Below are 26,625 nucleotides of genomic sequence, written 5' to 3' on the forward strand. Positions count from 1 at the left end.
TAAACGGATTGACAAGAAAGTACATAATTGTATAAGGGTTCCATTTTTCTTTCTTGATCCGAAAACGATAAACAATCTTTGTCACTCAAAACTTTGTGTGATTTCTCAAGTCAGCTTTTTTTTCATTTATTAAACATTTTATTTTCATTTATTTATTTTAAAATGTTTCCAGAAAGGATAGATAGATCTTATCACACAAAATTTCATGCAAAACGATGTCTTACCAATGCAATGTTAAATCACTTGCTATGTTTTTGAGTTACTTAGCATAACTTTATCGTATTTCGATAGTTTGTAATATACGTTTACACGCACTGAACCCTACACGAAATTTGTCAGTATACTAAACACTAATAAATTTCTGACAGTTAATCTTAAAAATCAATTTGAAATGATTTATTTTTAACAAATATTAAAAAATAACTATTCGGTCAGAGTGAGTACTTTCAGACATAGTCTCAATAAAAAGGGAAACTACACTCTTCTCATTTATAGAGGTTATAATTGACTACAAACCCACCTACCTTACACCATTTAAACAAGTTTTAAGAGAGTAGGCTAGATTTTTATAAGAAAAGCCTGCTATGAGACGCAAAACACACGATCTGGAAACATTCACGATTTCTACAAATAGTACAAAATTATCGCTGTGTATGAGATTGTACAAATCGGGCACAAACATCTAACACATCTTTTTATACAATATCTCCGAAAATATAGCTATGTGTCATAATTCACATAGCAGGCGCAATTCCAAAACTGCTGTTATAAGAAGATAATGTAGTTATGTGATTTATTGCAGTTAGCGATTATAGGAGGAACATTCAATGTATGGGCATCACATACCTACTTTTGATAAAACCTGTAATACTGAAATGAGCTCGACGCTGTTTTTGGAGCATATGTATTTAAAAATAAGGTTTAAAATGGCATTGAAAACGAAAAATCGTTAAAAATCACATAGCGAATTTTGCACGCGCAGCGACGATACAAGTTCTTTACTAATTTGCGATACCTGGCAAATAGTTCTGCATCTGAAACACGTTTTTTTTTATCTGTCGCGTTATTGACCAATCAGAGACGGTTATTGTTATTGGTTGCCAAGTAATTCGATGTTGATACAACGGTGAACGACGCCATTAACATTCATTTTAACTTGAATGATGATATTTTTCGTCCATTGATGATGAAGATGACGACTCATAGAAAAAGTATTGTATACAATAGTGATATAATTAAGCTTTTCACCTCGTACCGTACTATTAGTATTGTTACATAGGTACGAATAAGTAATCAATGTTTAATCACTGATTTCCTTTTGAAAGGAATCCCACAAACATCGGACTGATAAGATAGCCATCAATTCATGTAATTAATCAGTAATATATATTATCTTTATCAGATATCGAAGTTCATTCAATAATGTCTTATGTCCGCGATATCCACTTTCGTATAAACTACTTTGTTGTGTTTGAATAAAGAAGATTCGAAAAAACTCGAAAAACTGATACATATATAGGATAAATAATTAGTCGATTTATAACTCGGTTTCATAATAGCCGTTGAAATTGTGTAAAATTTATTCTCATAATGTCCTTTGTGTGTTGTGAAAGTTTTAGTATTCATTTGTGCTAGTTATAAATTTATTGATTATAATATCATATATATACATTTATGCAATTTTGTAAGTATAATTGTGTTGCTACATATTCGTATTATTAGTTTTTATTTAATTGGGTACCTAATTTGGGTAGATATGTTCTTTGTTTTCGAAAATCTGGTGCATTTTGCAGAAATTTAAATTAGGTTTTCCAGTAACTACATTAATTTACAGGCCTTAATTTTAATCAAAATGTATGATATCATTATTACTTATGCTATTATTTCAATATAGCTGCAGTTCGTATATTCAACTAAAAAGCATAATTACCTTAAAGGACACTTTATTCAAAGTGCGTATATATTTTATTAAAGAGAAATTATTTTTCGGACAATGAAATATGAAAATGATGAAGCCTTACATTGCATTTTAATGTTAATGCTGTTTTAATGTTAATGTTAGTGCGTTTTCACATTTTCCGATCCGATCTCAGATGTAGGACAGAATTCGCTTTTTAAGTTGCCATCTTTGATTCTTGCCTTTGAAATCCTTCAGCACGAAAAACGCACTTATTTTCAATGATAACACTTTACTAAGCCACTGGTACTAGTTTAGCCGTAAAGCGTGCCAATTGAAATATATTTAGAATTCGACTTGGGGTTTGAAGCTAAAATGGGCAGGAGTAATGTTCTTGAATACACTTGCTAAAAATAACAAGAAATATCCATACTAATATTATAAATGGGAAAGTGTGTGTGTCTGTTTGTTTGTCCGTCTTTCACGGCAAAACGGAGCGACGAATCTGCGTGATTTTTTAGGTGGAGATAGTTGAAGGGATGGAGAGTGACATAGGCTACTTTTTGTCTCTTTCTAACGTGAGCGAAGCCGCGGGCAAAAGCTAGTACCCCTATAAACCTTAGGCGTATAAAACATCCCATAGCAGTAAACTTATTATAATCCAAAGCTTTTGTTGGAACAAGTCTGGTTTAAATATAGGTATTAATTTTTCTGAGGCAGGATTAAGTCAAAAACTTTTATATAAAAGAATTAAAGAAAAATACAGTTTGCACATAATACACTACCCGCCTATTGTCCTATAAATTTCGTACAATGGGACCTTTTATCTCTGAAATACGTACGCGTTTAGGAGACACACTCTAGCTGGGTACTTGCGTCACCTAGTTTCAGTAAATACATTTGAAATCTCCTTGTTTGCGTTATCTTATTAGAGCGAGTGAGGGTTTGTTTTATCAGTCTGAAATGCTTTGTTGTTCCAACATAATTTTGATGAAAAAATAGGCTCATTAAAAAAAACATATCGCAAAAATTTACAAACATGTGACTTTTAGTACTAAACTTACTTAGAACTTAGCTGGCGCGATAACCCAAAATGAGTTAGTACTAAAGCTTTATATTATTCTAATCTCTTTAACGTTTTTCACAGCAGTATATATTGGACCTTATAAGAACCAGTAATTATGAAAAATGATTCCATATACTAAGGAAGCAAATGCGGAAGCCGAGAATGAGACGGATATACAGGAAGCTGACATTAATGATCTTTATAATGAGGAATTAAAATCACGTATGTATACAATTTGATACTCTATTTAACCTAAGCTAAGTTTGTAAACAACATTAGAGTTGTACAAAATGTGTACAGCAATTTAAATTATTTTTAGAGAAGATTTTGATTCATTTTAATATCAATAGAAATACTAAATACTATATACATTGAATTAATGTTAAGAAAAAGTGACCAATACCTTGGAGTCTAGGGCAACTGGAGGCTTTGGTAACTTTTCATTGTAAATTTATATTCATTAGTTTAGGGTTGCCATGTTCATTTATTTTAATAAAAATCTTTATAATTTTAGACTTAAAATGGTATGACCACGTTCTTCTTAATAGACCTCTGAAAGTGATACTTGTGACGTTGTTGCTGGCAATCGCAGCACCAGCGCTGATGTATCAGTTCCTATTCTTCACGAGCATAGAGCACGCTCCAAACGACGGCTTCTCACTAGGCTCCTGCGTCGTGCCCAGGGTTTCTCGACTACCATGCGGATTGGGTAATGTGACCCAGGAAGAATGCCACCCACTCTGCTGCTACGATTTAAATAGCCATGCATGCTTCCATCGATATCCTTCAAGATTCTCCTACATCATCGACCGCTATATATGGAAAGAATGGTCAGAAGAAGTTATCATGTACCCTAGAGTACTAAACGTACCGTTCTCCTATCAAAATAGCACTCCTAGGCTCAGATTATCAATCGATGAAGTATCGTCATCACACATGTCTTTATATTTTTATAATGCAGAAACAATGTCCTACGAGGGTAATAAAATCGAGCATAAGAACTACACTCACCATGTGGATACGCCTGAAATGACTGTCACAGTGGAGGGTTCTCAAGGCCTGATATTCAGTACCATAAGAGGCCCCTTTATAGCTTCACGTGATATATGGGAAATAGCTTTCAAGTTAACCAACGAAACGATGTACGGAATCGGAGAATTGCCTTTGACAGCGGGCACAGTAAAAGTCCTTTATCGGCACAGAGGTGACTTCAGTACTATTCCTTTAATATTTGCTAAAATGAACGACTCGTATCACGGGCTTTTGATCGATTCCGATGCACCGACGGAAGTGTTCGTGCATGAAGAAAATCAGGTTGTGCTACGTAGCATCACTAATGAGGGATTGAAATTGCATGTGTTTGTCGGACCAAAACCTAGTGACGTAATGAGGGATGCCATGACAGTTATTGGAGTTAATAAGCAATTAGATTACTGGATGTTGGGAGCACATATTTGCAGGTAAGTTTTTTTTTTCTTAAAACATCTAACACTTACGCAATATATCGAAAATGTGGGTGTAAACTTCTGCTGCGCGTGGATATCATGTGACTCAAAAGAATACAATACGTAGTAATGTAGTTGTTGTCCAAATTAAATAATACGGTAAACAATAAAGAAAAAACCGGCCAAGTGCGAGTTGGACTCGCCATCCGAGGGTTCCGTACAAACTTTCAATGGTTAAAATAATTTCATGGTACTCATATAAGACTTTTCTAGAAGTATAGATACTCTAATGAGCATTATTGTGTATAGCGCCGTCTCTCGGCAATATTTATTAAGTAATTTGCGCGACTTGTGACTTGCCCGAACCTTTAGGCATGGAAAGTCACATGAAAAGTTGTCGAAACTAATAATAGATGGCGCTGCATTCGAATATCTTGACTGATAACTCTATACCATACTATTGAATAATATACTCTATGGTACCGCACAGCACAGCTGATATCATCTCGCTCTAATCTAGAGCAGACTACTGTCCGTCCTTATGTCATTGATACAGTTAGAAGAAGACGTGTGATCTATCTCGCGGCGACATACTCTCGCGGCAATCATGTGCTAGGCCTACTGGGGAAGTACCTCCGCTTTACAGAAGACCGCAGCCAAATAGTACTAGACCCTACTCATAGTGTTGTGTTCCTGCCGGTGAGTAAGGCTGCCAGAGCTCAACGAGGGTGCGGTGTGCTGACGACGGGAGGACCTACGGAACTAATTAGTACTGTCTATTGTCCTTTGAGTCGTCGGCACCCCGGACCCTCCTTAGAAATAAGTACAGGTTTGTACAAGTTTCTAATGAGTCGGCAACGCACATGTGCCACCGCTTGAGTGGCAGGCGTCCATAGGTTACAGTGACCGCTTTCCATCAGGCGCACCGTATGCCTGTTTGCCACCTACGTGGTACAAAAAAAAACTCTCGATGAATTCACCTTAAACATTAAAAACTAAATCAAAATCGATTGATTCGTTCGAGAGCTACGATGCCACAGACAGACATGTCAAGCGTCAAACCTATTACTTATTAACATTATAACACTCCGTCGTTTTTGCGTTGGGGGTTAAAAACAAGAGACTTCCTTCAAAACTATAATAAAACACAATGGGGTGGAGGGGGGAATTTTTTTTGCTTATTTTCTTAAATTACTTCTAAATGGCACGTATTTAACATAGTAAAAAATATATGTTTGAGATACCCATAAAATGCTCTTTCATTTGATATGTAACACAATTAAAGTTCAAAAAACTTTGATTTTTAATTTTTACTTTTACCCCCCAAAAGTGGCCTCTATGATTAAATTTCATTTAATTAAATTACATGTCCCTCTTTGGGTCACAGGTTTACATATGTGTACCAAAAATCAAGTAAATCGGTCCAGTAGTTTCGGAGAAAATTGGCTGTGACAGACGGACAGGCAGACACCGAGTGATCCTATAAGGGTTCCGTTTTCCTCTTTGAGGTACGGAACCCTAAAAATAAAGGATTCTGTAAGTTATATCACAGTAGAAAGAACACGTAAGATAATATATATAAAATTAATTAAAGTTTCAGAGGAAAGCCTATAAAATAGTACTAAAACTAAAATAATACTTTCACTTGTTTGTTTTATTGTCAAAGGCTAGTTACTTATACAATAAAACAATGATTTGGCGTCACTAGTATATCTTTACGGTGAGGTAGGTAGTTTAACTACTTGACTTCCTTTGAAACCATATTTCTCTAAAACCATACAAAATAGGGCATGCAATATATCATTTTCGGATAAATGAAGGACGAGGAATTCATTTTTGGAACAAAAAAAATGTATTTTAGAACAAAACTACAAAATAAAATGGGAAAATCTGAAAACGAGATTTTTTTTTATACATATTATTGCACATTTTATGAAAACTGTAATGGTTTTTTCTAAATAAAAAATATTATTTAATAGCTACATTTATCTAGTTTTAGAAAATGTATAATTTGTTATAGAAATATATTATAGGACGAGTGATAAAAAATAATTTACATCGCCCGATAGGGTGATTTGAATGCCCATTTCAATAAGTTTTGTCAGTGATTTCAGGTATAATCACTATTTTTAACACACGAAAGCCGTAATCATTGTAGTTTATGGCTATTTTAGTGATTAATGTACTTAAAATAAAATAAAAAAAAATTAAAAAAAAAAATTAAATGTGATAACTTTTTTATAACATTATCCTATTTTGTTCTTTCTATACAATATATATCTAAAAGAAATAAATATGAATAAAAAACCACATTTATGTAGTTTATAAAAATATATAGTTTGTTACATAAATATATTACGAAACGCGAGATAAAAAATAATGAAAGTGACGTGGCAGGGCGATCTTGATGTACGGTACGGGTCAGCTTGTATGATTCGATGAGGTGAGGTAAAGGTACTCAAAGCTCTCAAAAAGTGTAGTTATTTAGAGTACTTCAAATTAAACAACATACTCCTATATAGTCTGAATTTAACTATTTATATTACATGAAATGATCGATTGATATGATAGGTCAGATATATACATCTGATCCTAATACATCTTGTGAAATAGTAGTTATCTACATCTATGATTTGTATAATTTATGGATAATTCTTACTTGACATATTTATTATTCCAGATCTGCGTCCTTTACTTTGGTTAACGAGTGCCGAAAATAGTTATTAACCAAAAAAGACCGCCAAATTAACAGCATTTCACCGACAAAAGCTGCCTTGCACCATTTTTGTAAGGGTTATAGATATATCAAGGTGTCCATTTATGGGGTCAACTAAACTTAATTTGCCATTATTTGCTACTTGTGGCTGGACGAAAGTCTGTAACAATTGGGATTTGGGAGCCTACTTGCCCGCAACGTTGCCTGTTGCTGCAGAAACATGCCTCGAAATTGTCGGATGCAGGTGTAATAAAAAACAGTGCTGCGTAAGGTGCAACCGTAAAAAAAGACTTTTTAAATTAAATGTTCGGAGCTGATGTGCTTATGCAGTGGATGTTGTGATATATACATAATTAAATTCAGACTATTCATGTTGTTTTATTTGAATAACTCAAAATAGCTACACTTTTTGAGAGCCTTGAGTACTAGCCCCGATACACATGTTTTCGTCTAGTCAGACCATTTTTTGAGGTTCTCCTTTGTACAAAAGCAATGTCTTAGTTCAAAAATCATTAATGTTTAATGCTAATACGAATCTAGTTTATTTTTATGGCACTATTGCGCAATAACTAACTATCATTGATACTGAAAGGAAGAATATGACGATTTTTATTTTATCTTTTATGGGTGGGTAAAACCGATTTAAGGGGGCCCAAAGGAAGTAATTAAATTCTGCTAGTAAACTAAAAAATCTTCAAGCATATGCATGCAGAACTGCTTTAGGAGAGGAGAACGTGATTAAGACATTTTTTTTTGCAATATAAGTCACATGCAATTTTATTTTACAATCAAAATAAACTATATTATAGGACTTTTACAATTTTCTGTACTGGGTCGTGATATACCTACATGTGTAAACGTTATTAGAATAAGTATATTTCTGTATTACTAGACGAACTCCACTGCATAGCGGGTAGTACCTTTACCTCACCTCATCGAATAATGCAAGCTGACCCGTACATTAAAATTTTCATTTTCATTATTTTTTATCTCGCGTTTCGTAATATATTTATGTAACAAACTATATATTTTTATAAACTGTATAAATGTGGCTTTTTATTGATATTTATTGCTTTTAGATATATATTGTGTAGAAAGAACAAAATAGGATAATGTTAAAAAAAATTATCACATTTTTAATATTTTTTAAATTTTTTGTATTTTTTATTTATTTTAAGTACATTAATCACTAAAATAGCCATAAACTACAATGATTACGGCTTTCGTGTGTTAAAAATAGTAATTATACCTAAAATCATTGACAAAACTTATTGAAATGGGCATTCAAATCACCCTATCGGGCGATGTAAATTATTTTTTATCACTCGTCCTATAATATATTTCTATAACAAATTATACATTTTCTAAAACTAGATAAATGTAGCTATTAAATAATATTTTTTATTTAGAAAAAACCATTACAGTTTTCATAAAATGTGCAATAATATGTATAAAAAAAAATCTCGTTTTCAGATTTTCACATTTTATTTTGTATTTTTGTTCTAAAATACATTTTTTTTGTTCCAAAAATGAATTCCTCGTCCTTCATTTATCCGAAAATGATATATTGCATGCCCTATTTTGTATAGTTTTAGAGAAATATGGTTTCAAAGGAAGCGCGGCGGCGCCAGCCTTCCCCCCCTCTTCCCTCCTAAATTAAGGGGGGCTCTCGATGCCTCCCGATCTTTATCTACTCAGGGCCACCCAAGAAACAACCTGTGCCAAGTCTCAGTGCTTAATCATAAAATGCAGGGTGTTGTGCAATAGCGTCCCCAGTAATAGGGTTTTTGTTGGTTCAAATATTAACGAATAAACCCATTCTATGCCTTCTCCAATTTTTCATATTTAATAGTTGGAGAGAACATTTTAACTAAAATAAAAATACTGTTCTGATAGAATTTAAAATTAATATATAACAGCATATTTTATTTGCTTTATGAGTATATTCTTGTCCTTTAATACCAGCGGGTAAAAACGCATTTTATCCACTAGTGGATAAAATAATTTGACCTTGAATAGAGGCAAATTTTCTGCTTTAAAATTGATAAAAGTGGATTAATCTAGTGATGAAGATGTTTTACCATCTGTGGAACTACTGGAAGCAGTGATAAACGCGTTTTTTGCGTTGTACTTTCCTCGCTATAGTGAGGGGAAAAGTTTTGTGTTACACACGAGTGCAAATGTATTTTACTTCTTGTGTATTGAAAAACTCGCAAGCTCAGGATTCTATTCTGTTGCTCAACTATAGATTCCTTTCTCTTGCTTGTTTTTCAATTCCACACTCGGCGTTAAAATACAACTTTGCACTCTTGTATAACAAATTTATAACTATTAGTCCTTGCTCCTGGCACAAAAAGTAATTGGAAAATCATTATTTGCAACAGTATTATTCTGCCATGGAGTTGTTTTCTGCTTGTTCTGTTTATACTGAATAATTTTGCATAACCGATTGATAACATCTTGAGTGAATGCAGCAGAGAAAATGAAAAGGAAAAAGTGTTGTTTTTTTTCTTCAATTTCATTAATTGTTTCTGCAGAAAGTGATAGTAATTTAATTTGTTGATTTCCGTATATTTTATGTTTTTTTTCCTTTTCGCCCATACTTACAGCAATAATAATAGAAATGCAATTTTTCACTGAAATCGACACTGACACTGTCCGTAATATGTAACGCTGCCGTCTTTGAGCAATACCGAGAAGTGCAGTCGCACTATTTCTCCTCTGCTGAGGCACATGCCCAAATGGACATGTGTGGCACATCTTGTTCGTCCATACACAAAGCAGATCAAGATATATTATGCAATTTATGTATTTGACTTGTGTCAATTTTCTACGTAGGTATACATATACATATGTGTCATCATTGGGTACAGACCGTATTTAGAGGTATTTAGTAAGAAGTGAGACTGAGTGTTTCCCCTGCAAAAAAAGCAGAAATGCCGCAGCGATAATGTTGCAATAATATCCTTTTAAAAATTATTCCAGTGACTCTGCAACGGCTCCAGACGAGGCTTTATCAGATTTGAGAGCGTTTATGAGCTCAGCCGCAAGCGCCAGCCTTCCGTTCGATAGTCACTGCGGCTCGGCGCCCATAGTGTTTGATTCTGACTGCGAGGGCAACCAGCTGGTTGAAGAGGCAGCCGCCGTCGTAAAGACGGCTGGAAAACGATTTGTGCCGCAAGTTTCTCCTTACGTAAGTAGACAACAATGTACCTACTTTTTTATTTATTACTTACGAAACATCAGGAAGTTTAATTTTATAGAATTAATTAACCATAATTTAAAACAGTAAAAAATACAGTTGGAAACCATTCCACCAAAAATTGCTGGGTTATTGCGACAACCAATTCGTTAAACAATCGGGCTTTGATAAAACATTACTGTACGCGATATGATCCGTTCTGTTTGACAGCTACATACAGGTATAAGTTCATTTTGTGTGTACGCTAGACGCCACTTATATTAAATTACCTGAAAAAAGAAAACTAAAATCCACTTTTTGCCAGAGACTTTACATTTATTCATTTCCTTTTTTGCTTGTAATTTAAAAAGTAAATGGCGGAAAGATCAAAACCCTTTTTATATCAATTTCGCTTTACTTTAGGTTTCTGACACAGTCTGACGGCACGTGATTTTCACTGAAATGGGCAAAAAAAGAAATTAAAACACAGAATATTACTAATACTTGACATTTCTGTCCAGATTTTTTTTAGCAAAAATTAGTTAAGGAAACTTTTTGTTTGCGTTTACTTTGTTGATTGGAACTTGAAAATTCAATTGTTAGCTATATTTATCTTAATGTATTTTTTCCTCTCATTGCAGATTCGATATCATGAATTAAACGAAACGTCAGAAAAAAATGAAACATCAAATGAAACTGAAATGTTAACAACCAATGAATCATGTAAAGATATAATATCAGAGTACAAGCAATACATACTCCACGACAACAGTACAGAAGGAAATTATACTTCGGATGTCTACGTGGGTTTAATTGGGGAGGAGACCTTTGTTTATCCGATATTCGAAAACGCCTCTAATGAATTCATGAAGGAATTGTGGCCGTATGAGGTCGAGGTAGATGGTGTTATCCTAGAAAATAATTGGCCGTTAGACGAGTCTGTCAAAAGCAATGAAACTTCGCTACATTTGCCGTACTTCAGTAAGGTACTTAACGTTATTTTTTCCGAATGATCTTAATTTAGTGTGCATTCGTGCATAGATCTACCTAAAACTACCTCACTACCTATTCGTACTTGTATGTTGTAGGTTATTTATGTACCATAAATTCAAAGTAAATATTTTTTTTTCAGTTCATTAATAGTTAGGTAGTTAAATAAGTAGTTTAGTTTATTGATGACTCGTAATATTTTATAAGGCGTATTCGGGTAATTTCGAAACAATCTTGATAATGATGGAAATAATGGTGGTTTTTATACGACTTTCAAAATTAGTCGACTTTCGATATTACCCTAATGCACCTTAATTTCATTTCCAATGATTAGCTAAATATACCAAATTAATGAGCCTGGAATGACTAAGTAATTTAGTTCTTCCAAGACAGGGCGCTGTTATTTTTAATTAAAAGTCTCATTAGCGAATCGTTATTCCGGTAGGTTCTGTTTGTGAAAGAAGTAGATTTACATTTTTAGCTTTATATTATTCAACATCTAGTTTTCCATATAATGTACAAACCGTATCTAAATTATCTAAATGCTCTTAAATTTTAAACACGTGATTTAACTATTTTCATCAAGTAAATACAAAATGTCTATATGCGAAATAAGTAATCACTTTTAATGTGAATGTTTGCATTTAACTATCAGGCATGTAAATAAGTAAAAAATATTTTGTGTTTATTTTCAGAACTTGGAGCAAGTATTTGAAATCACTCCAAAATGGAATGCAGAATATTACAACGACACCACCAAGTACTTCTACAAACATAACAAATATGGAAGCCATGTTGTATCCGCTTTCAAAAATCTTTTCGAGACTGAGGTCCCGATGTGGTCGACTAGCAGTTGGATGGACGGGAATGTAAATATAAACCGGCAGAATATACACGCGTCATGGACAAACCTTAGGAAGGAACTGGTGGAAGCGGCTTTAGGAGGGGTTTCCGGTCATTGGTTATGGTCTGTGCCCGTTTGCGGCGACTCGAACACTTTCGACCCTGAGACACAGACTAGTTTATGCGTCAAGTGGTACATGGCTGCAACATACATGCCTCTTATAAAAATCCACTCGTCATCTATACCTACTCATCCGCTAGCGTTCACTGGCACTAATAGGAACCTAATGCTTCGAGCTTTAAAGAAACGCTTATCTTTGCTCCCGTATTTCTACACGACGCTGCAATCGGGACCGCTTTTGAGGCCAATGTTCTACCAGTTTCCATCTTCTGAGCACTTAAAAGACTTGAATACTCAGTTCAGTGTTGGCGACGACTTGGTGATCGTACCGAATCTGTTGCCGAGCCAAACACATGTGCATTTCTGGATACCGCCGGGTGTGTGGTATGAACTGTGGGGCGGTTTACGGATAGAAGGAGAAGAGGGAGATGTTGTTTCAATGACCACTATAGAGGCAGATTTCTTAACTTTTATTCGTGGCGGTGCAGTCCTCATATTGCAAAAGGTAAATACTTTTGATGTTAACGTCCTGAAAAACACCATAAACACAAAAAATATTTTCCTTAACCTGTACAAATACAAAGAAATACCATCTTATGGTCTCCTATAGGTAAGTCGGTAGTTAAATATGAATGTTGTTTTAAATTTCGTATGTAAGTTCGGTACAGTATGTCTACATTTTGAATTATTTATATATTTTAAATATCGTGATAAATTACATGAAATAAGTTATTGACATTTCGAGAAAAACCTATTAAGTAATCTTTATTTATAACGATGTAGAATTCATGATGTGCCAATATTACTTACGAGTACATAACTAATAATAATATTTCTATTTGCACCGAACACCCATGACCTGATGGTGCTATTGAAAACCCAGAAGTTTTCAGTACCGCCATCAGAATAGAGTTTGGTATCGATAAGTGTGCGGTTATGCATGTACAGCGGGGGGAGGTTGTAAATTCAGAAAATTTACAACTTTCTGAGACGATGTCGTTCAGATCTATCTCTGAATCAGAAACCTATAAGTACCTTGGTATGTCACAGTCGTTGGGTATTGAGGATTAGACGGTCGGTGAAGGAGCGCTTTTTCAGTCGGCTCACAAAAGTCCTTAACAGTCTTTTGTCAGGAGGCAATAAAGTGCGCGCCTTTAACGCCTGGGTAATGCCTCTACTCACATACTCCTTTGGCATACTAAGGTGGACCCAGACCGAGCTGGACGCCCTGGATCGGAGGATCCGGTTACTGCTTACCACACACCGTATGTTACACCCGCGCTCGTCTGTTATGAGATTGTACATCCCACGGAAGTGCGGAGGTCGAGGCTTCCTAAACGCCAAAAATCTCCACAACCGTGAGGTGTACAATCTCAGGAATTACTTCCTTAACAACGAGTGTGGGATGCATCGTGATGTGGTGGCAGTAGACGGAAACCTCACACCGCTCTCCTTGGCGAAAGAGAACTGGCGCAAACCTGTGGTACTAAGTACTGCGGACCGCAAGGCGGTATGGGAGAGCAAGCAGCTACATGGGCGGTTCTACAAGGCCCTCACGGGACCCGATGTAGACCTGCTCGCATCGGTGAACTGGTTACGATTCGGGGACCTCTTCGGAGAAACCGAGGGTTTTGCCTGTGCAATTGCGGACGAAGTAATGATGACGAACAACTACCGGAAATATATCCTGAAGGACGGTACGGTCGACATTTGTCGGGCATGCCGCCGTCCCGGAGAGTCACTCAGGCATATAATTTCCGGTTGTTCTCATCTTGCTAACGGCGAGTACTTGCACAGACATAATCTCGTAGCCAGGATTATTCACCAGCAACTTGCTCTTCAATTCGGCCTTGTGAACCGCGAAGTACCGTACTACAAGTACTTACCTGCGCCAGTTCTCGAAAATGGTCGTGCCACGCTCTATTGGGATCGATCTATTATCACTGACAGGACTATTGTAGCCAATAAGCCTGACATTGTAATAATAATCAATCAAAATCAATCAAAATATTCTTTATTCAAATAGGCTTACAATAAGCACTTTTAAATTGTCAACAGTGTACAATATTCATCTTATTCTAAATATCAGAGCAATTTATTGGTGCAATAAACAATATTGTTTTAAAACTACATTGATTTAATAAAATGATATCAATCTAAATTGTATAAAAAAATACTAGTATAAAAACTTCTAGAATAAATTCTAAATGTCAAAAAAATTGTGTAAAAATACATTGAATTATCAATATCATCATTAATAAGCTATATAATTAATGGTTTTCAGCAATACTTGTATCCCACAGTGTTTCATCATTCATGTAGTCTTGTGTGCTATAGTAGGCTTTAGAGATCAGTATACGCTTTACATAATGTTTAAATCGATTAAAAGACAGTTCAGTGATGGCATTAGGAAGTTTGTTATAAAATCTTACACAATTACCCATGAATGATTTTTTAATTTTATGGAGCCGAGTGAAGGGCACTGCAAGCTTATGCTTATTTCTAGTGTTTATATTATGTACATCACAGTTTTTCTTAAATTTACAAATGTTTTTATGTACATACATAATATTCTCATAAATATATTGACAATGCACTGTCATTATATTTATGTCCTTAAACTTATCTCTAAGTGAGTCTCTATGGTTCATTTTGTATATTGCTCGAATAGCCCTCTTCTGCAGAACAAATATGGTATTTATCTCTGAAGCACTGCCCCATAGTAAAATACCATATGACATAATGCTGTGAAAGTAACTAAAATAAACTAATCGAGCTGTTTCCACGTCTGTTAACTGACGGATCTTGCTCACTGCAAATGCTGCAGAGCTCAGTCTATTCGAGAGGGTAGCAATATGGGGACCCCACTGAAGTTTAGAATCTAAAGTTATGCCAAGAAAAACTGTACTATCTACCAGTTCCAATTCCTCATCCTTCACAACGACACTTGCTTGTTCATTTTTAGCATTACTCGTTACAAACTTAATACATTTAGTCTTTTTCTCATTTAACAATAAGTTATTAACACTAAACCAATTAACTACTTCGGAAATAGCATTGTTTACATTTTCACAAGTTTGTTGCTGACGTTTGACTTTGAAAATAAGGGAAGTATCATCTGCAAACAATACTATATCATGGTGGGTCTTTACAAGATATGGCAGGTCATTAATGTAGATAAGGAACAGGAAAGGCCCCAATATTGATCCCTGCGGTACACCCATAGAGACTAGTGACCCCGGTGAGCGCTGTCCATTCACGTCGACCCTTTGTATTCTATCGTGTAAGTAAGATTTGACTAAATTCAGTGCCGATCCTCTCACTCCATAGTAGTGCAATTTCCTGATCAGTGTTTCATGACAGACGCAATCGAAAGACGAATAGATCGCCCGCAACGCCGGGCAGTGCTCGTTGACATCACCATCCCCCATGATGAAAATCTCGTGAAAGCCGAGAAGGACAAGTCCAGTAAGTACCTAGACTTGGCTCACGAGATAACCGCCATGTGGGATGTTGAATCAACGATCATTGTTCCGATAGTCGTTTCAGCGAACGGTCTCATAGCGAAGAGTCTCGACCAACATCTTAAGAGACTCTCGCTAGGTGGCTGGATCAAGGGCCAGATGCAGAAGGCGGTGATCTTGGACACAGCGCGGATAGTCCGACGGTTCCTCTCTCTGCGGCCCTAACCACCGGCAGCTTGGGCCCTGCCCCGCTGCTGGCGGCACCCTAGGTTAGGTTTTTTTATAATGTGTTTATATGTTTTTATATTGTTTTGTATGTGTTTTTGTATTTTACTTTTATATTCATATTATAAAAAGCTTAACCTAAGAAGCAAAATAAATAAAGGATAATAATATTTCAACATACATGCCTCTTATAAAAATCCAAATTATAATCAATTATGATTTCAAAATTATAATCTGGCAGATAATAATGTAAATTCGTTTTGGTTTTTTTTTTTTATTATTGATCTATGACTTCCGAGTCCAGTCCCCGCGAATGATACGGGCGGCTGAAATCAATAAATCTTTTTTTTTTCCGTATTCATAGGTAATCTATCTGTATTAGTTGATGAAAGTTGTGGAATAATGTAGTGATGAAAATGATGAATAAAAATGAGCGATAATGAGTTATGTACCGTTGAATTTTTTGAGTTTGTTGACTATATAAGTGATAAATTTACAGAATGATTCCAAAGTAGAGTTTTTTGTAATGATTTCCAAAAGGTTATAAGGGTCAATTTTGAGGTTTTGACAGATAATTTCGTGGTCGAGACGTGGGTTCATAAATTTAGGGCAATATTTGAGGAGATGATCTATGGATTGTGGGGTGGTTTGGTCGCATGGACATAGGTCGTCGGGGGTGATATTGAAGCGATGGAGGTATGTTTTGTGATAGCCGTGGCCGGTGAGAATTTGGGTGAGGTGGAATGATAGCGTGATCTTACTTAAATACAGATGAAACCTGACTATTTTCCACTATGGCATTCATCTCACTTAAGCAATCAGTAAATTCTATTAAATTGGCTGACAATTTAATAGAATTTACTGATTGCTTAAGTGAGATGAATGCCATAGTGGAAAATAGTCAGGTTTCATCTGTATTTATGTTGGGAGATTATAATGCACACCCCGATAGTTTATTTGGCCGTGAAATGTTAAAATTTTGCGACGATCAAATGTGGACTTGTGCGGATATGGACATACTGGGAGCTAATTCAGATACTTTTACGTTTATCAGTGATGCCCATGGTAGTACACGTTGGCTCGACCACTGTCTGGTGACACAGGCCGCTGTGCAGTCTGTTACTAGCGTAGAGGTGCACTATGGGACAGCGTGGTCTGATCACCTAGCATTACAAGTTGAGTGTGACATAAATGTTCTTAGACCTCATCATGCCCCTAGAGTACCGGTCTGTGATAGAGTACGGTGGGGGTTTAGAAATGCGTCACAAATCGAAATGTATAGGAGTATTTGTAATGAGAAGCTTCGTGAGATTGACTTCCCACATGATCTGTCTAACTGCTGCGATAGGTTGTGTAGTGATGTTAGTCACAGAGCCGTAATCGATCGTCTTTATGTAGATATAGTGAAGTCGTTGAGGGGTGCGGCGGCGGAGAGTAGTTGCGTGATGATACCTAGACGGAAACGTGGTGTGGTTGGGTGGAATAGACATGTTTACCTGGCACATAAGGATGCTAGGCACCATTTTCAGTGTTGGTTAATGTATGGGAAACCGTTGTCAGGGCCTTGGTACGCTCGTATGGTAGAGTCGAGGCGTATATTTAAATCGAGACTGAAGTGGTGCCAGGATAATGCCGAACAGATAAGAATGGATATCCTGGCAGAGAAACATGCTAAAAAGGATTTCCGCAATTTTTGGAAACAGACTAACAATCTCAACCCAAAGCCTAATGCCCCTCTTAGTGTTAATGGTATCAGTGAGCCAGTTGAAATAGCTAATATGTTTAAAAATAGCTTTAAAGTTGAGCCGCTGCATGTCGTTTCACCTACCGTCCAGACTAGGTTGGGGCGTTCGTCAGATCCACTCATTAGCTTTACGGCCAGTGAGGTCACCTCTGTGATACGCAGTATGACTAAGGGAAAATCACCAGGTCACGACAGCATAAGTATTGAGCACCTTAAACATGCAGGTGTCCATTTGCCGCGCGTATTGTCCATGTTTTATACGTTGTGTATTAGGCACTCTTACTTACCAGATGAATCTATGAGGACGGTGGTGGTGCCAATAGTCAAAAATAAAACCGGTGATTTCTCGGATAGTGCCAACTATAGGCCCATATCTTTAGCGACGACTATTGCCAAGGTCCTGGACAGTATGCTTGATCGACAGCTTAGCAAGTACATTAAACTGCATGATGCGCAGTTTGGGTTTCAGCCTGGACTGTCAACTGATGCAGCTATTTTAAGTCTCAAGCATACTGTCCGGTACTACACAGACCGAAAAACGCCCGTTTACGCGTGTTTCTTGGATTTGTCCAAGGCTTTTGATATGGTGTCCTATGACCTTTTATGGCATAAGCTGAGAACAGAAACTAATGTGCCAGAGGAAGTGGTTGGTATTTTTGATTATTGGTACAAACATCAGGTAAACATCGTGAGGTGGGCAGACTCACTATCAGGGGAGTACAGACTGAAGAGTGGAGTGAGGCAGGGGGGTTTGTCATCTCCTCGGCTCTTCAATCTGTATATTAACGCCTTGATAGAGGACCTCAGCGGTACCAGGGTTGGCTGTTGTATAGCTGGTAAAATGATAAACAACATTAGCTACGCCGATGATATGGTGCTGCTGGGGCCTTCTGCTTGCGCAGTTGGTAGGCTGCTTGGAAAGTGTGAGAGGTACGCAGTGGCTCATGGACTTAAGTACAACACGACGAAGAGCGAGGTGCTCGTATTCCAGTCTCGTGGTTTTAAAGTGGACAGGGTCCCGAGTATTATGTTAAATGGAGTACCCTTAAAAAGAGCTACTAGTTTTAAGTACTTGGGTCACTGGGTCACGGAGTGCCTCTCTGATGATATGGACATAGAGAGGGAGCGCAGGGCGCTGGCTGTTCGGGGAAATATGTTGGCTCGCAGGTTTGCACGATGCAGTAAGGATGTAAAGATTACTTTATTTAAAGCATACTGCCAATCATTTTATTCGTGCTGCCTGTGGGTGAACTATGCTCAGCGTTCAGTCAGTGCCCTCAGGGTGCAATATAACAATACGCTCAGGATGTTGTTGGGACTGCCCAGGCACTGCAGCGCTTCAGGCATGTTTGCGGGAGTGCGAGTAGATGGCTTCCATGCCATTATTCGGAAGCGTGTCGCCTCCATCATGCAGCGAGTGCGTGGGAGTAACAACGGCATTCTGAGTGTAATTGCTGGCAGTCTAGACTCCCCGATAGCTAGACACTGGAGCAGTCTACATGTGTATATTTAATAATGTAATATTTATTTTGTGTTTATTTTATTTCATTTTGTGTTTGTGTCATTCTTATTCATATTTGTCTCTGTGATTTTTACTTTTAAAAGTGTTTGTGTATGTGATTTTAATGTTAACCAAATGGGTCTTTTGTTACCTGATTTAATAAATAAATTAAATTAAATTAAATTAAATTAAATTATTTCTGAGATTTTGGATGTCGTCTAATGTTGGTAGCCAGTTTTTTAAGTGTAGTCCGGTGGTAGAGCTGATATATATGTTTTTGTGAGTTTCTTTTGTCTCTGTTCGGCAAAGGCGTTTTATGTGAGATATGGGGATCCGGTCGAAGTCAGGAGTCTTATGAAGGGTGGCAGCAATTTTCGCTTCTCTGTCAGCATCCTCATTTCCTGCGATTCCCACGTGTGCTTTGATCCAGCAGAAAGATATGGAGCCAGTCGGTTGTAACAGTTTAATTGTCATGTGGATTTTGTTAACGGTGTGGTTGGTGCTGCTTCTGTTAGTGATTTCTTGAAGAGCTGCCATGGAGTCGGAGAAGATGGTTATATTTTGGAGTTTTAATTCTAGGGATGTTTCGCAGGCTGCCTCTATAGCAATACATTCTGCCTGGAAGGCCGTGCAAAGTTCATGTAGTTTTATCTGCTTGACATTTCTCTTGCCGTCTGGATAGTATATGACAAACGCTGCGCCAACTCCGCCGTCGTGTTTGCTGCCGTCGGTGTAAATGTGATGCATGTCTGTAGTATTATAGATCTCGAGGTCCTGAGTGTTGTTCACTTTGCTTATCTCTAATGATATTCTTTGGGACGGGTGAAATAATTTTGCTGGATGTATTTTCATATCTAGAGTAATATCTGAGTCTAGGTGTTTGCTGATTCCGGTGCGTTTGGTTTGGTTAATTTCTGCAATTTCCTTGACTTTCAGATGAAGTGGGGTGAGGTCTGCTAAGACTATGGAGGCGATGGTAGGGAGCGTACGGAAGCCTCGGATAATTTTAATAGCAAACCCTTTCGTTTTGGTTTATATCGCAGTTTGTTGTCAGTAGTAGGTAATTAGTTATTGCGGTGATTTTTCTAAGTATGAATATAAATAAAATATCTAAAATAATATATTATGAACTTTAATCCAAAGTTGTTAATAGCAAGTTGAATAAGTATGTGTAAGAAGCATTAGTATTTCGGTTCTTTCATGTGCTTCATTTAATCGACCGCTCTAGCTAATAGTAAATCCTAACGGTCTAGCCGAAGCGACAGTCATTGACACTACGTGGCGAACGAAATGCATTCTGCCTCTGTTGCGCCATTACAGAAGAGCGATAGTGAGAGCTACCTATGATACGCTTACAAAACGTATCGATTGTGACGTTGGTTGACTAGGTATCCTGACCTTTGACATTAGTTTCCGCCCTTCATTATCAACCCTCTTTCATTTACTTTCCGTAGGGAATTGACTGTTTCCAAGCCAGATTACGTGGCGTTCGTAAAAGTAGCCGGCTAATATTATTAGGTATATATTTATGTGTCTTGGAGACAGATTTCTGTTTATTTCACCATACAAATTTTAAACATTCAATCTAAACGCATCCAATTTGGTCGACCTTCATCTATTTAACCTATTATTATCAGTGGATCTGTGGATTGAATCATTAAATTAATTCATTACTATTAGCCAAAAACTGCAGAGTATAATCGTGTAATCATAAGATTTTAAATTAATATCAGATGGTTTTAGGACGGTGGTTATCTCTGTAGCTTCAGAAGATTAGTAAATAATAATAGAGTTTCAAATGTTGTCACGTAGCAGTTAGTTATATAAATAAACGCTGTATATGAAATAAAACTACAGATATAGAATCATAGCGGTCTCAGGTTAAAAGTGTCAAAAATATTATAGGCTATTTACGAAATATTCATGATGTTAAACCACCCAGGTTTTCATTTTTGCGAAAATACGTCCATGCGACATGTCGATATGTAGAACTTATTCTACATATCGTTGACATAAATTAAAGTATTATTAAACATTTTATTAAAGTCTGTACAAATACGTTTCCTGCATAACTGTACGTCATATACCTGTGTAAAGTAATTTCTATCATATTTTCTAGGATGTCACGACCTCGGCGGAAGACACCCGTATGAGCGCAGATTTCTCTCTAACCATCGCCCTCGACTGTGAAACCAATCACACGCTATCACAAAGCTCTAGTGTGGATTCAAATTGCCTAGCTGCCGGCACCTTGTACATCTCAAGGAAATTGTCTCTCGTATTTGAAGCCGACGAACAGCAACTGAATATTAAAGCTATTGGTCACTTTGAAGAAATGTGCGGAGATAACGCCAAAGTGGCACATTTGATTAAGGATATTAGCATCTACGGTCTTGATGATGAATATAATAATTATGATCACCACAGGCAAGTCATGGTCAGTATAGATTTGTGTGATCTTCAAAATGCCACTGAAATTATGTATCCTTTTATATTTGAAAATAATGTCAGTAAATAAAGATCGAATCGATCGAAATTATAAGCGGCGTAATTTATTTGATTGTTGTTTGTATTTTGATTTTTCTGATATTCTCTTGCCGTAAGATTTAGGGGCCAGTTGCATCGAACACAGTTCCACAGACATATCACGTCACGCGGGCAGAGGTCTATGAATCTTCTCATACAATAAAATGTAGCGAACGTTTTGATCACAGAACTTAATTTAGATAGAAGAAACAAATTCATATATTTGTATAGGGGCCGAGCGTGTCAAATTTTGTACTGAAGTTGTTTCTTGCCTGTAATTTTAAATATGTCTCAGGCTCTTGATTGTTCATAATTTTTGTGTTGTTGCAATTGAATATCACGTAACGAGGCATTTTTTATGTTTTGATTGACTTCAACTTACAAAAATTGACGCCCGAAAGTTGCAAGCTGCGATTAAAGACGGACAACTCAGTGGATTTCACTGAGTTCATTTGACACGCTAAGTAGATACGTTTGCTTGATCTATGGTATATATGACATCTGTGGTTTTGATGGTGACGGGCGGTTTGATGCAAACGACCCTTAGATCCATACTAATAGCACACTCAATGAAGCCTATCTCGCGGGAAATAATTCGTGTATAGGCGAATTTTGGCATAGTTGTAGGGAATGGTGTTCTAATCCACATACTCAAAGTACTGATGGGTAGGGGAGGAGCTAACGGGTGGAGGGGGGTGTAAAGGGCCCTTTTTTTAGTTTTTCGCGAATAACTCTTAAACTGTGGCACATAGCAAAAAATGTTCTGAAACACAAGTAATCTTCATAAAATTCTCTACAAAAAAGTCTTATACACTTTTTATCTGGGACCAATCGTTCATGAGATATGGAAGGGAAAAGATGGACAATAAAGGAATAAACTAATTTGTTTATGAACAATACGTTTATTCTTATAGAGACGCGGTAGCGTGTCAAGCCAGGTTCAATTCAAGTAACAAAAGTAGCAAGCAGCACCGTGTGTAATATTACACGAACCGTTTGGAGCCACATTTGACCCCCTTCTAACTCAAAAACTATTTCACATAAACGTGTTATAATGCAACGTAAAAAGAAACCAACGCGCGTAGTAAAAGTATGAGCTATAAGCGCTCCTCAATAAGCCCGGTACTAGCAGCCCGCCTTAGTGCGTTTTCACATTATCCGATCCGATATCGGATGTCGGAAGGATTTCAAAGGCAAAAATCCAAGACGGCTTAGACGGCGCCTTAAATGTACGGGATATCGGTCCTACTTCCGATATCGGATCGGATAATGTGAAAACACACTTACCCCGCGCGCGCGCGCAACTCTTTATAAGCCACCGCGCGGCCGGCGCTCGCTCATCCCAGTCGTCCTTAAAACATCGACGTAAGACCGCCCCACAAAGATGGGGCGCGACCGGATACAGCCCTCACAGCGCCCAGCGCGGAAGGGGCTACTCACACCCCAGCAGGGATGTTGAACGACATTACAGCAGTGCTCGGTCAGTTTGTCTCGCGCAGCGATCCGATCACATTGTAGCTGACTTGACGAGCAAAGCATCACGACCGCCCGGTATGACGGTGCCACTGGGTCGTTGGTTGTCACTGGCTTTAATATGCCATTGCCTCTTCTAGTTCATGCCCATTCAGTAGGTGGTAAATAAATTGTATGTTAAATACAAAATATTTGTACGCCTGCTTGAATATTGAATGCACGTGCTAAACTTACCTCTATTTTAGGAAAATTTTACTTATTGAATCCGAAAAAAAAGGCGTACAAATATTTTTGTATTTAACGAACAATTTATTTACCACCAGTAGGTGAATGGGGATGAACTAGAAGAGGCGATGGCATATTAAAGCCAGTGACAACCAACGACCCAGTGGCACCTGACTCCATTCTCAAAACTATATTTTGCCGATGCAAGACTGGGTGTGGGGTGCGATGCGGCTGCCGAAAAGCAGGAATTGCCTGCTCCAGTGTCTGTGGTGTATGCTCGGGAGCATGCACTAACGGAGCTCCCATCGAAGTAGAGACGGAAGATAGTTAGGAATTTTATTTATGAATTTATCCCATCAAAGCAATACCGGGCGGTCGTGATGCTTTGCTCGTCAAGTCAGCTACAATATGATCGGATCGCTGCGCGAGACAAACTGAGCGAGCGCTGCTGTAAATGTCGTTCAACACCCCTGCTGGGGTGTGAGTAGCCCCTTCCGCGCTGGGCGCTGTGAGGACTGTATTTGGTCGCGCCCCATCCTTGTGGGGCGGTCTTACGTCGACGTTTTGAGGACGACTGGGATGAGCGAGCGCCGACCGCGCGGTGGCTTATAAAGGGCTGCGCGCGCGCGCGGGATAAGTGCGTTTTCACATTATCCGATCCGATATCGGAAGTAGGACCGATATCCCGTACATTTAAGGCGCCGTCTAAGCCGTCTTGGATTTTTGCCTTTGAAATCCTTCCGACATCCGATATCGGATCTGATAATGTGAAAACGCACTAAGGCGGGCTGCTAGTACCGGGCTTATTGAGGAGCGCTTATAGCTCATACTTTTACTACGCGCGTTGGTTTCTTTTTACGTTGCATTATAACACGTTTATGTGAAATAGTTTTTGAGTTAAAAGGGGGTCAAATGTGGCTCCAAACGGATCGTGTAATATTACACACGATGCTGCTTACTACTTTTGTTACTTGAAGCTGGCTTGACACGCTACCGCGTCTCTATAAGAATTAAACGTATTGTTCATAAACAAATGAGTTTATTCCTTTATTGTCAATCTTTTCCCTTCCATATCTCATGAACGTATGAACATGAATGTAGAGAATTTTATGAAGATTACTTGTGTTTCAGAACATTTTTTGCTATGTGCTACAGTTTAATAGTTATTCGCGAAAAACTAAAAAAAGGGACCTTTAAACCCCCCTCCACCCGTTAGCTCCTCCCCTACCCATCAGTACTTTGAGTATGTGGATTAGAACACCATTCCCTACAACTATGCCAAAATTCGCCTATACACGAATTATTTCCGCCGACGGACAGTTAAAATGTCTTCGTTAGGCGTGCTATTATAAATGTGAAAGTGTGTGTGTCTGTTTGTTTGTCCGTCCTTCACGGCAAAACGGAGCGACGAATTGTCGTGATTTTTTAAGTGAAGATACCTGAAGGGATGGAGAGTGACATAGGCTACTTTTTGTCTCCTTCTAACGCGAGCGAAGCCGCGGGCAAAAGCTAGTTTAAAATAATTGATACACACAGACATAAGTTCCGAACACGTTTCAAATGAAGTGTATGTTTCAGAGCCGCAGTTTTGAATTTAGTCCTAACAAGCAGAGAAGGTAAACATTTTGTTTTTAACTTTGCGAGTGGCAATTTGTTGTGCAAATATTCATTTTCCGAGTTTAGATAGTAAAGTTGTAAATTAGGTACGAGTAAATATTTATAAAAATAAGAACAAAACTGTTTTGATATTTTATTATATTGTTTAATACCTAAATAAACAATTACCTACTGCTTAGAAATTCAGTTTATTTGGACTAATATTAACTATTTACTCATGTAATCGATTCAAAAACACGCTGCATAAAACATTGACTTTGCAAGTAGATATCTACTTACCATACCTATTATTGAATTTTTAATTTCAACATTTATTATCAATATACCTCTAGTTTAATCAATTTTGAAGAAAAAAAATACCACAGCGTCGTCTAGCGCTAGAGACAAAGTCTCGGTAAAAATTTGACAGCTATTATGCCGTGTTCTAATCGCTTTTGCCTATTAGTGGCAACGAAGCACACAATGCGCCTGGTTTTTTTTTATACCACGTCGGTGGCAAACAGGTATACGGTCCGCCTGATCGAAAGCGGTCACCGTAACCTATGGACGCCTGCAACTCAAGGGGTGTCACATGCGCGTTGCCGACCCATTAGAAACGTGATATTGTAGTTCATCGGGAATACCTCGATTGCAATCAGACCCATAGCCTATGAACGCCTGTAACTCTAGAGGTGTTAAATGCACGTTGTCACACACTCCGCACCTCCGTTGAGCTCCAACCACCTTACTTTCCGGCAGGAATACACACTGCGAGTAGGATTTCATGTTATTTTCCAATGAAATCGAGCGGATTAATCGGAAAAAAGTAACCAGCACACGGCCAGAGTTACTTTTACGCATTATTTCATTGTCCATAAAATGCTTTGTTAAAAACTCAATAACACAATTGATTTGAAATAAAACTATGGAAACGGATTAAATCGCGTATAATGAATTTAAAATACATCCCGACGTTTCGAACTCTTTACAGCGTTCGTGGTCAACGGGTGACTAAGGAAAAATTAAAATGTGCAAAAGCTACCCACTTACAAGAAATATTAACGAACCATGACCACAAATAATCTAGATTTCTAAGGCAGGTTCACACACTATTAATAAAGCTAGTTATACAATATTCAAAAAATGTTTACCATTACTCTGTTAAAAAATAATTAACCAATTAATCTACACAAAATTGACAAAGAAACAAACTGCAAATGTCCAACACCATACAACACAAATGCCTCACAGCCTTCGTCGTGCTTGTTCCATTATCAGATGTACTACTGGATCCCAAGCCGGTAGTAAAGTAAAGCCATCCTCTCTATTAAAGTTTGGATATTTCTTGATCTCAATGGCCTCTCGCAACATTCTGGGTATATATCGCTTCTCCTTAGCGAGAACCAGAGGCTTGTCAAACTTTATAGCATGATTGACTTTATCCATGACATATTCAGAGACTGCAGACCTTTGCCGACGGTGCTTGACATCCGCTATGTGTTTTATTTCATGAGTAACTATCGCGGTAACCGAAGACAATACAATTGATTTGATTCAATTATTTTGCGCATAATAATTTTAGGTCCACGTTTCATCCTTTCAAATATTGGAA

The 26,625-nt window shown here is 37.5% G+C and overlaps 1 protein-coding gene across 1 annotated transcript; it reads left to right on the forward strand.

The window, feature by feature from the left end:
- The first annotated feature begins 1,547 nt into the window (after positions 1 to 1,547).
- On the forward strand, positions 1,548 to 21,735 carry LOC125234019 (alpha-glucosidase 2-like). Its single transcript, XM_048140199.1, has 7 exons — positions 1,548 to 1,684; positions 3,045 to 3,185; positions 3,478 to 4,423; positions 10,110 to 10,317; positions 10,947 to 11,291; positions 11,991 to 12,764; positions 21,313 to 21,735. Exons 2-7 carry the CDS (start codon positions 3,086 to 3,088, stop codon positions 21,709 to 21,711), a joined length of 2,772 nt encoding a protein of 923 aa, XP_047996156.1. The 5' UTR covers positions 1,548 to 1,684; positions 3,045 to 3,085; the 3' UTR covers positions 21,712 to 21,735.
- Positions 21,736 to 26,625: the final 4,890 nt, after the last annotated feature.

This window comes from Leguminivora glycinivorella, chromosome 15, assembly GCF_023078275.1.
Source record: "Leguminivora glycinivorella isolate SPB_JAAS2020 chromosome 15, LegGlyc_1.1, whole genome shotgun sequence".
NCBI lineage: Eukaryota > Metazoa > Arthropoda > Insecta > Lepidoptera > Tortricidae > Leguminivora > Leguminivora glycinivorella.

Coding starts and splice junctions, on each gene's coding strand:
- LOC125234019 (XM_048140199.1), top strand. CDS start 3,086: ATGATTCCATATACTAAGGAAGCAAATGCGGAAGCCGAGAATGAGACG. Junction 3,186..3,477: donor TAATGAGGAATTAAAATCAC/GTATGTATACAA, acceptor TTATAATTTTAG/ACTTAAAATGGTATGACCAC. Junction 4,424..10,109: donor TTGGGAGCACATATTTGCAG/GTAAGTTTTTTT, acceptor AAATTATTCCAG/TGACTCTGCAACGGCTCCAG.